Raw genomic sequence first — 18,224 nt, forward strand, 5'->3', positions numbered from 1 at the left:
CCCTTCCCATTGTACTCTAGGCCACATTCACCCTGTCAAACGTCAGAGGTTTCTGCGCACATCTCCCTGGGGTCCCTGTGCTGCACAGCTGGGTCAGTGAGCCTTCGTTTAAGATTTCCCATGATGCCCCAGAATGATGCTATGTCAGGGAGATTGTGGGGAATTTAAATTGCAGGCTCACAACCAACCACCTTCTGTTGCTGCTAGGTAACATGACACAGGCCCCACCAACATTGGAAGGAGCCCACCAGAGAATATGCCTAGGACCTCCTCACACCTTTCTGCACATTCCTGTTGGCTATTAGCACATCTCTCCATCCTTCATTCAGGAAAGTAAGAGGCATGATTGCAGTTCAAAGTTGTTCCAACCAGGCAAAAGCACTCGAGGAGGTCACAGACCAGGGACAATGAAAGGTCTGTGAGAGCCAGGCCGAGAGGCCCAGAAGGCCACAGTTGACACCCAGGCCTGATGTTCTGCGCCTGTAGATTAATAACTAAGCCTTAGTTTAGGATTTGTGGGTGGGTGGGGGGCTGTCTAAATCAGTGGATGCATTTTAATAAAAGATTTTTTCCCCCAACGATGAAATATTTTCAGATTTAACCAATGGAACAGCTAGTAACGTGCATCAAATGTGGAACAAGTGGGCATATATTGGGCAGTGAGCTTCTTCCACAGAAAGGCCTGTGAAGTGGATACTTTTAATGCAGATAAAATAAACGTGAACTTTCCTGCTTTTGGTGTGCCGTGGCAGTGTACATTAACACTGCATCTGTGCCAGTTACAGGTAGGTAGCCGTTTTGGTCTGCCATAGTCAAAACAAAAAACAAAAAAAAATCCTTCCAGTAGCACCTTAGAGACCAACTAAGTTCGTTCTTGGTATGAGCTTTTGTGTGCATGCACACTTCTTCAGATACACTGAAACAGAAGTCACCAGACCCTTATATATAGTGAGAGAGTGGGGAGGGGTATTACTCAGAAGGGTGGTGGGAATGGGTGATTGGCTGATAGGCGTGGAAATCCTGTTGACGACTGTTAACAACTGCAATTGGTCTTACAAGAAAAGGCAAGGGGTGAGATGGCTAAAGATAGTGGTGTCATGTATAATGAGATAAGAATCCAATGTCTTTGTTCAGACCAGGTCTCTCTGTGGTTTTGAGTTTGGTAATGAGTTGCAATTCAGCAACTTCTCTTTCCAGTCTATTTTTGAAATTCCTTTGTAGTAAGACAGCTACTTTGAGATCTTGTATAGAATGTCCTGGGAGATTGAAGTGTTCTCCTACTGGTTTCTCTGTCTTGTGATTCCTGATATCAGATTCATGTCCATTTATCCTTTGGCGTAGGGTTTGGCCTGTTCGTCCAATATAGAGAGCTGAAGGGCACTGTTGGCATTTGATTGCATACACAATGTTAGAAGATGAGCAATTAAATAGTCCTGTTGATGGTATATTTGATGTTGTTGGGGGCAGTAATGGTGTTGTCTGGGTGTATGTACCAGCAAAGTTGGCATCTGGGTTCATTGCAGGCTCTGGTACCAGTGTCCATGTTGAGTCCTGTTGTTTTATTATTGTGGGTGAGGAGTTGTTTAAGATTGGGTGGCTGTCTGTAGGCGGTGAAAGGTATTCCTCCCAGAGCTTGAGAAAGAGAACTGTCATTGTCTAGGAGAGGTTGTAGATCTCTGATGATGCGTTGTACTGTTTTAACTTGGGAGTTGTATGTGATTACTAGTGGTGTTCTGTGCGGATGGGATAGGAGAATGTGACGAAGGACCTTGTTATAAGATCCTGGCTTGATGGTAAATCCACCTCATTTGTGGTAGGAGCTTGGTCTAGAGTGGAGGTTTTCAACCTTTTTGAGTCCATGGCTCCCTTGACCAACTACATTCTTTCTGCGGCACCCCTGTGGGGCTCAGGAGGCCAGATACATCACCCCTTGCCTGCAGAGCTGGCAGCCTCTCACCCTTTTTTGAACACCTTCCCTTGTGAAGTGTTCCCTCAACCTCCTCCCCTCTGGGAGTCCTCTGGGCAGCCGCTGCTTCCACCGCTGGTCTCTGAGCTGCTCTGCTGCCCCAAAGATGGGTTCCTCCTCACAATGCCCCACAGGGGCCTGGGAAGCACCCCCTGGCCAGCCCCAGAGGCACCATTCGCCTGGGGAGCTTGTAGCCAGGGCTGCTGCAGTGAACAGCTGTGCAAGCCTTCGGGAGGCAGAGACGTGAGAGGGCATCAGAGGGAGGGAAGGAAAGAGGGACAGAGTCCAGTGTTGCCTGTAGCACCCCTGACCATCATTCAAGGCACCCCAGGGTGCCACGGCACCCTGGTAGAAAACCACTGGTCTAGAGACCACAGTTGTGACTTAGGGCTTGTGTGTAGCCATGGGCAAAAGGTAGTCTGTCACCCTCAGTTCCTCTGTCTGCAAGATGAGCATGCCAGCAACCAGTTTAGTGGCATTGTGATGCAATGTTAAAATACAGAGAATATGCTCTACAGTAGAAGTGACTAGATGTAAGAACACCTGCAGAGTTCTGCGTTTGCAACAGGGGCGAAGGTGGGATTGGAGGTACTGGGGTTGAGAAGCTCGTCGGCTCTGAGTGGTTATTGTGGCCCGTATCACGTTCCCCCGGCAACGTTGGCTCAGGAAGTCAGCAGCCCACCACACGCCCTGTTTAGTTCTTTTTGTTGTTTTGCTGTGGTGCGACGATGAGGAGAGGGGATAGGTTTTGGCTCCCCTTCTGAAAAGTTCAGTCTATAAAACTTGATTCTCCCCACCGCAATCCTTGCATGTGTCCTGGCTCCCACCCAACACATGCAGACAGAGGCTTTTACTTGGAAGTAAGTAACAGTACAGGTTGAGCAGCAGATAACAGTGCTCAGGAATCCAGGTAATTAACTAAGGTTGGCACTTGCCCGCCAAACCAGGATTGCAAACCAGTTTTGAACTGCTTAGCGGCTGCAAAGCCACATGCTGTAGATCAGAGGTCAGCAAACTTTTTCAGCAGGGGGCCGGTCCACTATCCCTCAGACCTTGTGGGGGGCCGGACTATATTTTGGGGGGGGAAAACTGAACAAATTCCTATGCCCCACAAATAACCCAGAGATGCATTTTAAATAAAAGCACACATTCTACTCATGTAAAAACACCAGGCAGCCCCCACAAATAACTCAGAAATGCATTTTAAATAAAAGGACACATTCTACTCATTTAAAAACATGCTGATTCCCAGACCTTCCGCAGGCCGGATTTAGAAGGCGATTGGGCCGCATCCGGCCCCCCGGGCCTTAGTTTGGGAACCCGTGCTGTAGATCGTAATAATGGATATTAGTTGCTGAGTGTCATTTAGTTGGGAGTGTTCTTTGTTTTTGTGGGTCTCGTTAGTTTGTATTTGTTTACTACCTGGTTTGTTTTCGCTTTATAAGTTTGATATTCCGTTTCACACTTTGTTTGCGCCAATAAACTGAACTGGGATGAAATGTGCGTGTCAACTATGTGCCGGTTTGTATGCAAACCATGGTTTATGTGACTGACTGGAGCTTTCTTGGATCTCAAGCTGAATTTTTCACAGCACTTGCTAATCTTTCAAAGTGGATGTGCCAGGGATGGAATTTGGGGCCTTCAAAGGCAAAGCTTGAGCTTTACCAGTGAGCTATGGCCCCTGCCACTTGTATTTCCTTTCTAAAAGAAATGTGTTTAAATATTTCCTTTTATTACTTTAACTGTTTTGTGAATGACTTCTTAAAGTGTCCCTTAAGGACGGATTTTTGACATGTGGACCCATACTTCAAAACCATTGAACATTCTCTTATTTTCCCTTGGAAATCCGTCCTTATATACTGTACTATTATATATAGCCGTAGAGATAACTTCCCAAAACTTATCCAATAGTTCTTGCTCCATGTGAGTCCCTGAGGGTCAAATCAGACTTTATACTGGATCGGGGTAAGGTGGGGCTGCAATGGGGGGGGGGTGACGGCACAAGTTTAACCTTTGTTTTTCTGACTTAAAATTCCCCCACCCCCATGGGAACCTTCCATGGCTAATAGCAGCTATGTTGGGGTGGGGAATTTAAGTCAGGGAAATGGGATGGGGAAAAGGTTAAGCAGCCGCCTCTCGCCCCCGCAAAGCAAAATTGAGAGCAATTGCAGATGCTTTGAACCAATCGCAGATTTCCCACTTCACATCTTGTCTGGCTGTTGTCCAACACCTGCGTCCCAACACCTGACAAATGCCACTCTAGCTGCTACTAATAGTATCAAACCTGTTTCCTGTTGCCTCTCTGAGAGCAGCTCTTTTACATAATTTAGTAAACAAACCAGGAGAGGTCAGTTCAGGTTATGTCTTAAAACAAAACAAAACATAGATGGCAAGATCTCAGTTTCCTCTTTTTCTAAGTCTTGGCCCCCATTGCTCACCCACCCCAGCCAAGACTGTCGCCAGGTTCGATGGGGTCTTGAGCAAAGTGTGCCACCCCCTCAGTCCCAGGATCCCTTTCGACTTACCTGGCGGATGAGTGGCTGCATCAAACTGACGTTTCCTGTAGCTCCCTAGAAGGATGCTATGTCCGGGGCATCTTAGAAAATTAAGATGCCAGAACGATATTCAGAGGGCCAAGCTGGAATTGGAGGGCCAGGACAGTCATCAGCAGTGAGGCCTGCTAGGTGCCGAGATCCTGGCAGATGACCAAAGATTCCCATCTGGGATTGGAAATCAGTTTGACTGTAGCATTCATTCATTCATTTTTTTATTAGATAGCTTATCTGCCCTTCACCACAAGACCCAAGGGCAGGTTTACAATAATAAAATATCTGTTGATTTTATTTTATTCTGATACTATTTCTATACTGCTTACATTTTTTTAAAAAAAACGAATAAATCACAAAGCGGTTTACAAAAGTAAAACACACATTAAACCAATATCCGGTTATAAAATGGTTACAACCATAAACCAAGGACAATAGCTGTTAAAAAGTCTGATATATAAAATAATTAAATGTATAAAAACTATACAAACATTTAAACACAATTCTGCAATTGTAGTTTGCAGACTTAACCAGATTCTTTTCAAAAAGGCAGGTGATTGATAAGATAAACATTCCTTTATTGGTGGATACAGAAGCTTGTGAATCTCAGAAGCCTGCGCTAATCCTCCCCCCCCACATTCTTACCCGGGCTGTGGTTACATTTAAAACATCCCCGATAGCTCACAGTGATGGTTTGGGAAACTTGAGAAGACAACATACATTTCCGTTCGTATGCTGGCAACCTCCTGTTCTTTTTATATATATGCATACTTCCTGTCTGAAGCAGCTCCTTTGAGGTCCCTCCAAGCTGACCAGACTGAATTGGTTAGTTAGAAAGCTTTGTGCCAATCCTTGGTCCTTTTCTTGTGCTCATTTATTCATTTGTTTAGCAGCAGGAGTATTGATAGAGCTATTCCAATACGTACCTACATAAAACAACAACAACAACAACAACAACAACAACAACAACAACAGCAGCAGCAGAACCCTCAAAGTCCAAAAGGGAGGAGGAAATAAAGGTTTCAGACACATCAGCTGCAAGACTAATGATTTATGTTTCCCTTCCCTTCCCTTTCGCTATTTCCATTTTGCAAAAACAGCTGGAAATTTAGGGCACTTCCCATTCTGCTTCCAATTTTTGGGTGGGATTCAGTCACCTTCTGGCAAATTCAAGCTGCACAACTATAGTTGATTGGGAGGTCTTGCACAACTAACCTGCTTCCCCAAGTGAATGGGCTTTTTTTTGTGACCGGTAAAGTGAGGTGGGAAATTTCCTGAAAAGCATGAAATAACACTTGCCTTGACCCAACATCACCTAACTTCTCCACAAACAAATCAGAATCAATGCTCATTAAATAGGCAACACCATCTAATCTCCCTGCAAACGAATCAGGATGAATGCTCAATAAATAGGTCATCTGGAAGCGACCTTACAGGTTTGAAACAGTCTCTAGACAAGTGCTGATGTAAACGCCTTTAAACTCGAACGTTTTGCCTCCTGAACGATCGAAAACAAGAAGTGATTGTTCTGGTTTTTGAACATCTTCCGGAAGCCGAACGTCTGGCGCGGCTTCTGATTGGCTGCAGGAGCTTCCTGCAGCCAATCAGAAGTCGCACCTTGGTTCTCGAACCGTTTTGGGAGTTGAACGGGCTCCCGGAGCGGATTAAATTCGAGAACCAAGGGAAAACACTCTGAGGGCGGGTCATCTTCCCCAGTGAGACCAGTACTATGCGATACAGCTGTACTATTCTTCTGTCAGGTTGCTAGAGGTGGGGTGGGAGAAAACATTATTTTTCATTTTATTATTGTTATTTTATAATGTTTACATTGGGGGGGGGACCCAACTATAAACGTGAGGTGCATTCTTGCAGTTATTGTCAGTTTTGCTTCATAACTATGGAATGATTGGCAAATGAATCTTCATTCTAGTTGGATGTCTCCTAGAAGACCAAGGGAGTTTTGTCCCTTTAACACCAGTTCCACTTTAAATGTGTAACTTAAAACCCAGGAGGTCTATTCATAATGAGCTGCGAGTTCCTGGCTGTAAGGTCCTTCCTCTTAGGCGATGAATCCAAACCAGCAGGCTGCAAAGTCATATTCCTAATTAACATTTCTCTTCACTCTTAACTGTTTAGTACGTTTTTCAGAGGCAACATTATTTTTAGTAGGTGGAACAGAGCACATTTATAGATATGATTTGCCGTTTTGGAAAGGACAACCGCCCCATCCTGATATTTCCCCCTCTACCATTCTGTTTGGTATGATCTGGGGTGGGGGGAATAGGGTCTCAAAATGTCAGAGATATATTGACCCCCCCCAAAACAGGACTTAATCAGTCTCAATATGAAGGAATAGGAGTGTGCCCCTGAGCATGCGGAGAGTGCTTTTTCTGCTCACTGAGTAATCACATGAATAGCCTCGCTCCCATCACCATGTCTCGTCAACAAATCACCTCATCACCAAGTAATCAAAAGAGAAGAACTAAAGTTGGGTTAGGTGTAACTTTCATGTAGTTTTGACCTGTCAAATTGCGAAACAAAAACCTTGTCAAAGTTACAAACCACAGCAGCCTCTGCTTTCCATTCTCCTCTTTGAAAATACGGCGTTTTCCAACCTGTAAATGCACAATCCGTTTATTTTCTATATAACCCTTGATGTGTCCTGAAGGCCTTTTTTCTTGTAAGAATCTGATACGGCTAAAACAGTATTATTAATAACTTTAGTAGTACTAGCAGTAGTGGTAAAAAAAACATGGCTTTATTTGTGCAGTTTTCACCTCACAGCAGCCTGGTAAACTAGACCATTGTTGTTGTTATTATTGCAGCTGGTTGTCCATCTATGACCATCACTATCTCAACATGTTAATTCTGCCCTAGCCACTTTTCTGTACAATGGGAGGGAGAGGCTGAGAGTTCTGGGCTAAAGCCAAAAGCCATTGACTGAGCATCCTTACTCTTCGGAGACCATAGGAAGAGGGGATGTATGGATAATGAGACTCCACTTGCGAAAAATGCAGCCTTACAGAAAATTTCCCTGCTTTTGGGAGACTGGCTGAGCAGTTGTCCTCTGACCCGTGCAAGGTCCATGGAAAATATGACTCGGCAGATAGAGAATATGTGATTCTTGGCCATGTATTAATTTCCTCTCCACCCCCGCACCTTCCAGCTGTCAATCTCTAAGGATAAAACCAGTACGTGGTGCTAAGGGGTTGACGATTATGTACTGAAATTCCTGCTGGTGCCGATTTGATGGCACAGCGCACCAGATTTTCAGGGCCAACATAGGCTTCTTCCATAAATTCAAGGGCTTGCAATATGGAGGCAGACATTCTGAACAGAATCAACCCCCTATTTAGATATACACCCATGAGTGGTCCCCAATGCTCCTTGTCCCTTTTTAATCTGCAAGGGCAAAATGGTCCCTGCCACAAAGCTATAATTTGGACTATGGTTCTACCCTGGAACTTGCTTTGCATGTCAGGGCTTTGTTCCATCAGGAAAATATGAGGTGCCTCTGAGCAAGTGCAGGTTCCTCCCCCCCCCCCCCCGCTGCAGAACCACAAGCAACCCACACACCTCTGGAATCAGATAAAAAGGCATCTGGGATGTGACTTCCAAGATCGGCAGAAAACAGGGTATGTGTTGCTCTGGTTCTTGCCTTCTAGCCTAGCTGTTGACAAGGTATTTGCGATCTGGGGATGCGGGTGGCGCTGTGGTCTAAATGACTGAGCCTCTTGGGCTTGCCGATCAGAAGGTTGGCGGTTCGAATCCGTGCAATGGGGTGAGCTCCCATTGCTCTGTCCCAGCTCCTGCCAACCTAACAGTTCAAAAGCACGCCAGTGCAAGTAGATAACTAGGTACCGCTGCAGCAGGAAGGTAAACAGTGTTTCCGTGCGTTCTGGTTTCCGTCATGGTGTCCCGTTGCGCCAGTAGCGGTTTAGTCATGCTGGCCACGTGACCCGGAAAGCTGTCTGTGGACAAACACCAGCTCCCTCGGCCTGAAAGCAAGATGAGCACCGCAACCCCATAGTCTCCTTTGACTGGTCTTAACCATCCAGGGGCCTTTACCTTTTACCTTTATTTGTGATCCTTAAAATCTTTTTATTAAAACAAATCACTTAAATACTTGTAATTGAAACCTCTTAGACTTTTCTATTTTTTAACTTTTCTGCTGACTTGCATGACTGATGAGGGTGCGCCCTCAATGTATTTTTTAGATGTGCAAAAAATCTCTGACTGTGATTTCACCTACCTGGGTTGGACCTCAGCATCTCTAATTGCAGAACTTCAGTCAGAACTCATACATGATGGGGGTAATCCTATCACTGGAGTAGGTGGAGACAAGAGAAAAAACCTGTGGGTTTTTGTTTTATTTTTGTTTTCTTAGGGGCTGGAACTCAAATCTGACCTTGAACCAAAATCTCTGGATTTATTTATTTAAAGTATTTGTCATTTACCCTGCTTTTTGGCTGGAAAAATGGTTCTCAGAACAACTTACGATAGCTGATATCAAGACAGTTCCTGCCCTCAGGGCTTGCAGTCTAAGAGACATGTCACAAAAGGAACACGGGTTGGAAGGGAAGAGGAAGAAAAGCAAAATTTTCTTTAAGCTTTATTTCCTAATAGCAAAGTAAACTCCCTGCATCTACGCTCTCTCTGGTTGATGGAAGAGGGAGATCAGCTTAACCCCATCCACTATTTTCTCCTGAGACCAGGAGGAAACTCCCAGGAGCCTTGGGCTCCTGGATGACGGGAGACAGAGAAGTGTGTTTCTTTGCAGCTCCTCCCTTTGAGCTTCTGATACCTTAAAGGGACCCCTGACCATTAGGTCCAGCCGCAGACGACTCTGGGGTTGGCCGAGGGAGCAGGCGTACAGCTTCTGGCTCATGTGGCCAGCATGACTAAGCCGCTTCTGGCAAACCAGAGCAGCACACGGAAACGCCATTTACCTTCCCACCGGAGCGGTACCTATTTATCTACTTGCACTTTGATGTGCTTTCGAACTGCTAGGTTGGCAGCAGCAGGGACTAAACAACAGGCACCCCATCGCAGGGATTCGAACCGCCGACCTTCTGATCGGCAAGCCCTAGGCTCTGTGGTTTAACCCACAGTGCCACCCACGTCCCTTCTGATACCTTAGTGATATGTTTAAACACTGAAAATGAATGCTGCGTATACTCAGATATAATTTTATATTCTTCTTCAGGTGGTCTCTTGCGTTTTTCTTTATCTCAGTAGCGTATTAGTACATTCCTGTGACTTTTGAATGGGGCTTAATGGGCCAGGCACACAGCGTTTGTTTGTCAGGCTGAGGGAACCGGTCAGAAAATGGTAAATCAGAAACAGCAAGACTTACTCTTCCTTTCTGCAGCCCAGCAGGACCTGCAATCCTGCCTCCGGTATGGGCTGTTTCCTCTTGGGATTTAAATGTACAGTTTAATAGTATTAAAATATTGACCTAGCCTTCCCTGGGGAGACCATTGAAGAGTGGATTACTTCTTTTTGCATAGAGATGCTCCCAGCTGGGGGGCAGGTGTGTGTGTGTTTTTTTGTTTGTCTGCAAGGGAAGAGGGAAAGGAGAATTGGTTGTGCATCAGCTGGGAAGAAGGAAGCTTCACTTGTTTCCATGAAATTAGTTTGCTCTTTAGAAGTTTTACCCCTTTCCCATTTCAAAACGTGCAACCTTCAGGAGTAGCTGATGTGGATCCTGTGTCTGATTCTGAATGCAAAAATGGATAAGATCTCCCCATCGTGTTATATGGTGATTGGAAACTATGTAGACTCAGAATTGTAGGGGGGAATGCTTATGATCAGTTTTGGGGGTGGTGTGTGTTTTAAAAGGAATTTTCTTTTAATGTTTAATGTCCGGCCCGGGGGCCTAATCCAGCCCGCCGGTAGGTTTAATCCTGCCCCTGTAGCAGTTTATTTCCTGGTGTAAAATCCTAAAAGAAGGTCAACAACGTCAATCCCAAAACGTCAGGCCCTCACGCATGTTCACTTCATCAAATCTGGCCCTCTTTGAAAAAAAGTTTGGACACCCCTGACTTAAAGCAAAGTGTCTGTGCATTCATAACATGCCTTGGGACATGTTTGCCATCATCACGGCACCCCCTCCCCCCCAAAAAAACAGGGCAAGCATGTCAGCCTGCAATTAAAACTTTAATTTGTTTAATTAAGTGTGATTCTTCCAGCCCTGGTGGTTTTTTTTTTTTTAAATAGCCATTTGCCTTTATGGTAATTTACTAAGTAAACGGTTGAGTCATGCACTCTCTGCACATGCTCAGGGACGCATTTTTGTTACGGCTACATGTACACCAGGCCTAAGCCCTGACTCTGAAAACAAGTTTCCGGGTTGTCCCAGAGCCCTTGTTGAATCAAGCCCATCTGCATATCTGGGATTAGGGAGAATGGTGTCCTAGGGAGAGCCGAACCACTTGATTTTAGAAATTAGGCACCCATTGAATCTGCACAATAGGTAGCCTTGGAGGAATGTCAATTTTCTTTCTTTCAAGTGTTTCTGTTTCTCGTGGGTGTGAGTGTTAAATAAAACGTAATAAATGTTGTGTAGCATGTGAGTGCATTTTCTTGAGGCAGCGAGCAAAGTCTGAACCATCAGGTGAAAGTATATTTTGAACAACAAAGAGTCTTGCAGCATATCAGGGCGCTTCCAAAGGACCAGTTTATTGAGTGTTCATTCTGATTGGTTTGCAGGGACGTTGTGTGATGTTGAGTCAAGCAAATGTCCCACGCTTTCTGCTGCATGTTCCCCTCACTTTCCTTGTTGCAAAAAGTCCAGGTTTTGATACTGATTTGTTGTGCAGGAGCACCAAATTGACTGTCATTGCAGAACCTGAATCGGCCGGTATGTGAATGAATCCCACTCGCAAAATGGCAACGGTCTGTTAGGTCTTTTAGTCCGCACAAGCACATGTCAAAAAATTGTACGGGTTTTTAAACAAATACAAACACAATAACCATTAAACCCTTACCCAGCAGTGTTTGTTTTTTCCATTGTCTCTAGACATGCACTTACACAGTCAAAATTCAAACAGATTACTTAATGGAACCCCTCCACTGAGAATATTGGGCAGCTGATATAAGAAAGTCTTGATTTTGGTCATTAGCGTAGCTAAAGACCATTAGCTATTTCATTAGCATAGTTAAAGAAGGGATGGGGGTGGTGGTGCTGTGGTCTAAACCACTGAGCCTAGGGATTGCCGATCAGAAGGGATAAGGGATCAGAAGGTTGGTGGTTCGAATCCCCGTGATGGGGTGAGCTGTTGCTCGGTCCCAGCTCCTGCCCACCTAGCAGTTCGAAAGCACGTCAAAGTGCAAGTAGATAAATAGGTACCACTCTGGCGGGAAGGTAAATGGCATATCCGTGCGCTGCTCTGGTTTGCCAGAAGCAGCTTAGTCATGCTGGCCACATGACCTGGAAGCTGTACGCCAGCTCCCTCGGCCAGTAAAGCGAGATGAGCGCCACAACCCCAGAGTCGCCCACGACTGGACCTAACAGTCATCGGTACCTTTGCCTTTTATAGCTAAAGAAAGGGGCCCACCTTTCTTGGAAGGTATCTCTATTTGTTGTGCCTTTAATTGCCTTCTTGTGTGTGGTGAGATGCTCAGACATTGCTATATCAAAGATACTATTTCCCCACATGTTCAGAGAAATTGGGGTTTGTCTTTAAGGTGCCACAAGATCCTGTGGGTTGTGGCTTTTCTTAGTGCTGGAAATGTCCACTCAGCTATGCTGGGGCACCTGGTTTTCACAGATCTCAGGTCATACCTAAGCCCTGCATCTCCTCCCCTGCCCTCCAATCTAAAATCGCCTAAAAGAGCCACTGCTTGTTTGCATAGGAACCAGGGCAAGCTACTCTGTCCACTTACACTCAAGTGTGAGTTATATTGGTGCTAGATAATACCACGTTGCAGCACCTCTTCCAGGGAATTTCTCCTGAGAGCATTCAGTGCTAAAGCATTGAGCAGGATCAGGAAATTTGCACCGCGGCGAAACTGCTACTCATTTTAATTTTGGGGAAGATTGTGGGTGCTGTACTGAATGTGGGGCAAGTCAAGACTGCCCCCACCTCTCTTGATGGAGCCCACCTAGCATGGTCCTACGCAGTAGTGTTGACCGCAAGGTAGAGCGGAAAATGCCACCCACCACCTTATTAAAATGGCAAAATCTATTTGTATTTGAGTGTGGGTGAATTGGGGGGGGGGGTGGATGTGGAGGGGCTATTAACCAGGCTGTTCATTTTTTCCTTAGCTCATACTCAGTGATCCGCATTAAATATACACATACCAGAAATGGTCTGCCATTTTTCGGACTGGTTTGGGGGCTTACAGAGGCGACTGGAAGGTGTTTTGGTTTGGCATTAAGAGATGATTCATGGACATTCCAAACCTGCCTCTTGTGCCTAAGCACGATGACTGCAAATCTATGACTAATCTTTCCTAATAATTTATGTTTTAGTCATATATGAAACTTCATATTTTTAGTATACTGTATATATCTAAACTTTAAAAAAAAACTTGCTGTAGCAGGAGGGAAAATCCTCATCATTTATATTTCATTACTCCAGTTCCTCTCCCCCACCCCACCCCCCAATTTATCAGCAGCAAAATACATTGTACATTCTCCTTCCATCCCAACCTTACTTATGGATAGTGTTAGATTGGGGCGGGGGAGGGGGGAAATATTTGAACCGCCAAATAAGAGGGAAAGCACATGCTGATATCTGGCAAATTCTGCTAAAAACATTTTTGTTTCAGGAAGCCCAGCCGGACATGTAGAAGTTACATGTGTTTTATTTCCTTTTAGCTGCTGTTGATGTCAATAATCTTTTGAATATTTGTAAATACCAGCTTTTTCAATTGGTTTCTTTTTTTTAACTGACAATTTCAATGTTTTATATTTTTGTAAACGGCTTGGAGGTTTTCTCGCAATCAAGCGGCGCATGCATTTTATTAAATTTAATAACTAAATAGTGGCCAAGATTTGCATCATATTAGCATATGCTAATGTATAGGTGTGGGTGAAAATTTATAAAGGGTGAGTGTCATTTAAACAGAAATGCACCACAGTTTGGGAAGGCTGTGGCCAAGTTTGACTTCCCATTTTCTCCCCCCCCCCATAGATGTTTTTTTTTTTGTTTCACTGCCCATTTTAAAATAATTAATTTGATACAGTGTTGGTGGCTTGGTTCTGTATTCTACGCTTTTATAACTTTATGATGCGTTAATGATTTTATGGTACACTGCCGTGGTATTTTTTTTAATAAGCTGGAACAGAGTGAGGCGCCTTCCCCCGTGGGCAGATTTTAGTCACCCAAAAGGGTGGGATTTGCATAAGCCTGACCCAATTCACTGGCACAAACCATTGCAATGAAGCTCCAGTTCAGTGGGGCTGTTACATAATGTCTGCAGTCAGTGTGTTAGGAATGAAAAGCTGGGTTGTATATAAGTAAGTTCTACTCAAGGGTATACCCACTGAAACCAATGGACCTACGTTAGTCATGTCCATTGACTCCCATGAGTCTAGAACTATCAGCCTAATAAACTTCTAGGGAGTGGCGGACTGTTTAGACGGGAGTTAGATACACGCCATAAATGTAAAGCACACTTAAAGCACATTGCTCCCCCTCAAAAGAATCGTGGGAACTGTAGTTTACTCCCTCACAGAGCTACAGTTCCCAGCACCCTCAGCAAACTACAGTTCCCAGTTGGGGGAAGCCCAGGTGCTTTCTATTGCTGTGTTTTGGGCTCTTCCTGCTTATTTAATTAATTAATTAATTAATTAATTATGCTGCCCATCTGACTGGGTCGCCCCAGCCACTCTGGGCGACTTCCAACAGAATATAAAAACACAATGAGACATCAAACATTAAAAACTATACAGGGCTGCCTTCAAACTCTTTGTGGCTTGGACTGTGTGTGCATCTCTGTATGTTACATGGCAGGGAGTGGGGTGGAATGTCATTTAGGACTGCCATATATCCGGATTTCCCCAAACATTACCTGGATTTCAAAGGCGGAGCTTTTGGTGGTTTCCTAAAAGGAAAAAAAGCAGCTCAGCAACTTTCGGGGGTGCCCCGGTTTTCATTTTTTGAAATATGGCCACCCCTAATGTCATGCAAATTTTCCACCTCATGTATCCAAAGGGTTTTAGACATGCTATGTGAATAAGTTTCTCACAGCCACCCATGAGTTCTTGGTGTTTCTCTCTCCCCCCCTCTCTCTGTCCCCCCCCCCTTTTCTGGCCATCCGTCCTAAGTCTTTCTCTGTTTCTGTCCCCTTCTCGCTTTCTCTGAAAATAGAAGCTGTGTCTATTTCGGAACCGGAAATGTGGCAGGAGAAGCTCATGGAGGGGAGGGGGGGAGTGAGGTAGAGGGATTGGGTGGGGGCCGGGGGCAAGAGGGAAGTGGCAAGGTAGAGAATTTGGTAAAGGTCAGGAGGGGGGGGGATAAGAAGGAAACAGAGCTGTTTTTGCATCTGTCCCCGTCACTTCAGCCGCTTAGCTTGAAGAACGAAAAGATGAGAGCGAGTGTCATTTGGATGGAGCTGTTCTGCTGGGGGTGTGTGTGCGCGGGGAATGTCCTGGAAATATATTGACCGCTGGAAAGTAGATCATAGCACTGAACTATTAGGGCTGGGTGCAGTAATTGATGAATCCAACTGGAATACAGACTGGATTATCTCCTGTGGGAAGAGATAAGGAGTCAAAGGGCTTCTTCCATGCAGCATAGGAACCCAGGCTGCCCCCCCCCCCCATTCCTACAACAGTCCTCTGTGGGATAAGCATTTAGGCTCCGCTTCTGTGCTTAAGCTTTGAGCCACAAAGGCTCCTGGGGGGTTTTATGGCCTCCTCCAGACGATTCCAAGGAAGCAGCTGATAAAAAAATGTATTGCCATTTGCTTGAATTATCACACAGAGATCACTTGCTCACAGGGCTGTTGTGAGGAAAGAAATAATCTTGATGTCCCACACCCACCCTCAAATTATCCGGTGGAACAATGGAATCCAAACAAGGCAACGTAGGTTATGTCCGCACCACACATTTAAACCACATTTGTACATTTTAACAGTCCTGGTTTCGCCTTAGAGGATCCTGAGAACGATAGTTTACAGGGCAACAGTTCCCAGCACTCTTAGCAAACTGCAGCTTCCTGGATTCTTTTGGGGAGGGGAACTATGCTTTGAACCTAAAGTGAATGTAAACCTTAGTTACCTCCTCCACATCCACCGTTCTTCCTCCCAAGGAGTTCTTCCTTTCTGTGTTTGGAAGGTAAGGCCCTCTGCCTTCTCCTGCATAGACTATCAAGCCTAGATAAATCATGGGAGAGGTTATAACAGTGCAATCCCATGCATGTCTACTCAGGAGTAAGTCTCACTGAGATGAATGCCGATGGCTTCTTGTTAAGTAGGTATGGGATTGCAGCCTAAGTGGTGTAAGGGTTTTCCCACAATTCCTCTTGTCCCACTGCTTCCATGTTTCCCCCCCCCCAAACAAAACCTGCTCTTTAGTGCTCAATTGGAGCAAACAAACAATTGAAGTTTTCTCTGGATTGACGTTTGCTCCGATTTAGCACTAAAGAGCTGGTTTTCCCTGGGAAACGAGTGAGGCACAGGGAAAACTGTTCGTACCTGTGCCTAGAAAGTGTGGGTGAAGCAGAAATCTCTGCAGGGGGTTGGACTAGAGGACCCTTGGGGTCCCTTCCAACTGTACGATTCTTTGATTTTAGGCGTGAGACACATGGAGGTGTGGGCAAGCCCAGTCTTCTTGTTCCGAATATCTGAGCTCATGGAATCGAGCCGAACACTTGTAGCTTTTTCTTTCCACTTCATGTAAATTAATGGGTTGGAGTTCATTGTCTCAAAGTTAGACGTGATGGTGTAAGCTTTTTAGGACAGGGTTTTCAGGCGAATGCAGGAGAGATAGCTCTAGCAGCGCCCGTTCACCCAACTAGCTAAAGATGAAAGTTTGATGTTCAGAAGTACAATATGACTGAGATGCTGAAGATTACAATCTTTGGTTTATTATCTCCATCATGCTCTTTGAGCTTCTGGCTGGTCACAGTCTGGAGGCAGAAGGCTGGGGTTTCACAGACTTTTTTTTTGCTCTGAGGCAGTGTTTATGTGGTTATTCCAGTTTGAATAATTTCGTAGGGACTGCAGTTTGAATTCAGGGCAGCGGCTCTTAACAACTGGTGTTAGTACATTCATTTTGAAAACTTTATTGTGCCTTAACCTCAAAACAACCAACCCAGCAACGTGGGGCTATTTTATTTCTGTTTTACAAATGGTTGTGTTTTTTTCTCTCCCCTTCCTTCCGCAACACCGTTTAGGAGGATGTTCCCATTTCTGAGCTTCAACATCTCTGGACTGGACCCTGTCGCCCATTACAGCATCTTTGTGGACATTGTGTTAGTGGATCAACACCACTGGCGATACCAAGGCGGGAAATGGGTGCAGTGCGGCAAAGCAGAAGGAAACATGCCAGGTATGAACGAGGAATTACCTTCCAGTACAGTGTTAGACATATTAGCCCATGGGTAGGGAATCTACAAAATCCACAGTTGGGCCATGGCTTTATTATAGGCCTAACCAAAATGTCACAGAACAGCGGCAAACTTTTGAATTCCCCAGTGCTTGAAATCTTTTTCTGCAGTTTTTGTGACCACTTCCTATTGACAAGTGTTCTTTCAACTTAGGTCTTCCTATGTTGTTGGACTACAGTTCCCATCATGCCCAGCCAGGTCAGTCAGGGGAGAGGGGCGATGGGAATTGTAGTCCAAGGTCATCTGAGGAAGAACATTGCTACAGAACACATTTCCTTTGTTCCCCCTTCATTCCTTCATCATGGCTAGTTTCTTTATGTTTTCCCATGGCAAACCATTCTCAAAAAGCAGCTCACATCAGGAAAGTTTGCATAATAAAAAATATTTTTATTCATTTGTTTGTTACACTTATACACCACATTTATATTCCAAGGATCTCAAGGTGGTGTATATGGTTCTCCCCGCCCCCCATTTCAGCCTTACAACAACCCTGTGAGGTAGGTTAGGCTGAGAGGCAGTGACTGGCCCAAGGTCACCCAGTGAGCTTCATGGCTCAGTGCTCTCCCAGGTCCTGGTACAGTGCTCTAACCATTATGTCACACTGGCTCTAAAACATAGTGCCATTTCAAGAAAACCAACCGTTGCAAAACATAACAGCATTTACATAGTCATTAAAAAATTAGATTGGCAGTTGAAGAGCTCATATTAACAAATACACACTAAGGCGGAACGCTTCACTAACAATCCAGCCTAAATAATAGAAATACAAGAATAATCTGCCTCGGTAGCTCAGTTGGCAGAGCATGAGACTCTTCATCTCAGAGTCGTGGGTTCGAGCCCCATGTTGGGCAAAAGATTCCTGCATTGCAGGAGAATGGAATAGATTACCTGTCACGGTCTCTTTCAACTCTACAATTCTCTGATTCTATGATGACACAAATACCAGCTAAATGTTGCCCCCAACAACAACAACGGTTAAATTCTTCAGGGCCTTATCCTGCTAGGCCGGGGGTCAGCAACCTGCGGCTCCGGAGCCGCATGCGGCTCTTTTACACGGCTGCCGCGGCTCCGGCACGGATACGCCCGCCCACTTCTCCAGCTGGCAGCGACCGCCCTCCAGCTGGCCGGCGGCCCGCCCTCCGGAGGCTGAG

The 18,224-nt window shown here is 45.2% G+C and overlaps 1 protein-coding gene across 1 annotated transcript in view; it reads left to right on the plus strand.

Annotated features, from left to right (window-relative positions):
• The window catches only part of TBX21 (T-box transcription factor 21), a 47,733-nt gene that overhangs the window by 23,107 nt on the left and 6,402 nt on the right, over nt 1–18,224 (plus strand). The window contains exon 2 of the mRNA XM_033170854.1: nt 16,861–17,015. Coding sequence (XP_033026745.1) covers nt 16,861–17,015 — 155 coding nt within the window. The remainder of the gene's footprint in view (nt 1–16,860; nt 17,016–18,224) is intronic.

The sequence above is a fragment of the Lacerta agilis genome, chromosome 14 (genome assembly GCF_009819535.1).
Source record: "Lacerta agilis isolate rLacAgi1 chromosome 14, rLacAgi1.pri, whole genome shotgun sequence".
Taxonomy (NCBI): domain Eukaryota; kingdom Metazoa; phylum Chordata; class Lepidosauria; order Squamata; family Lacertidae; genus Lacerta; species Lacerta agilis.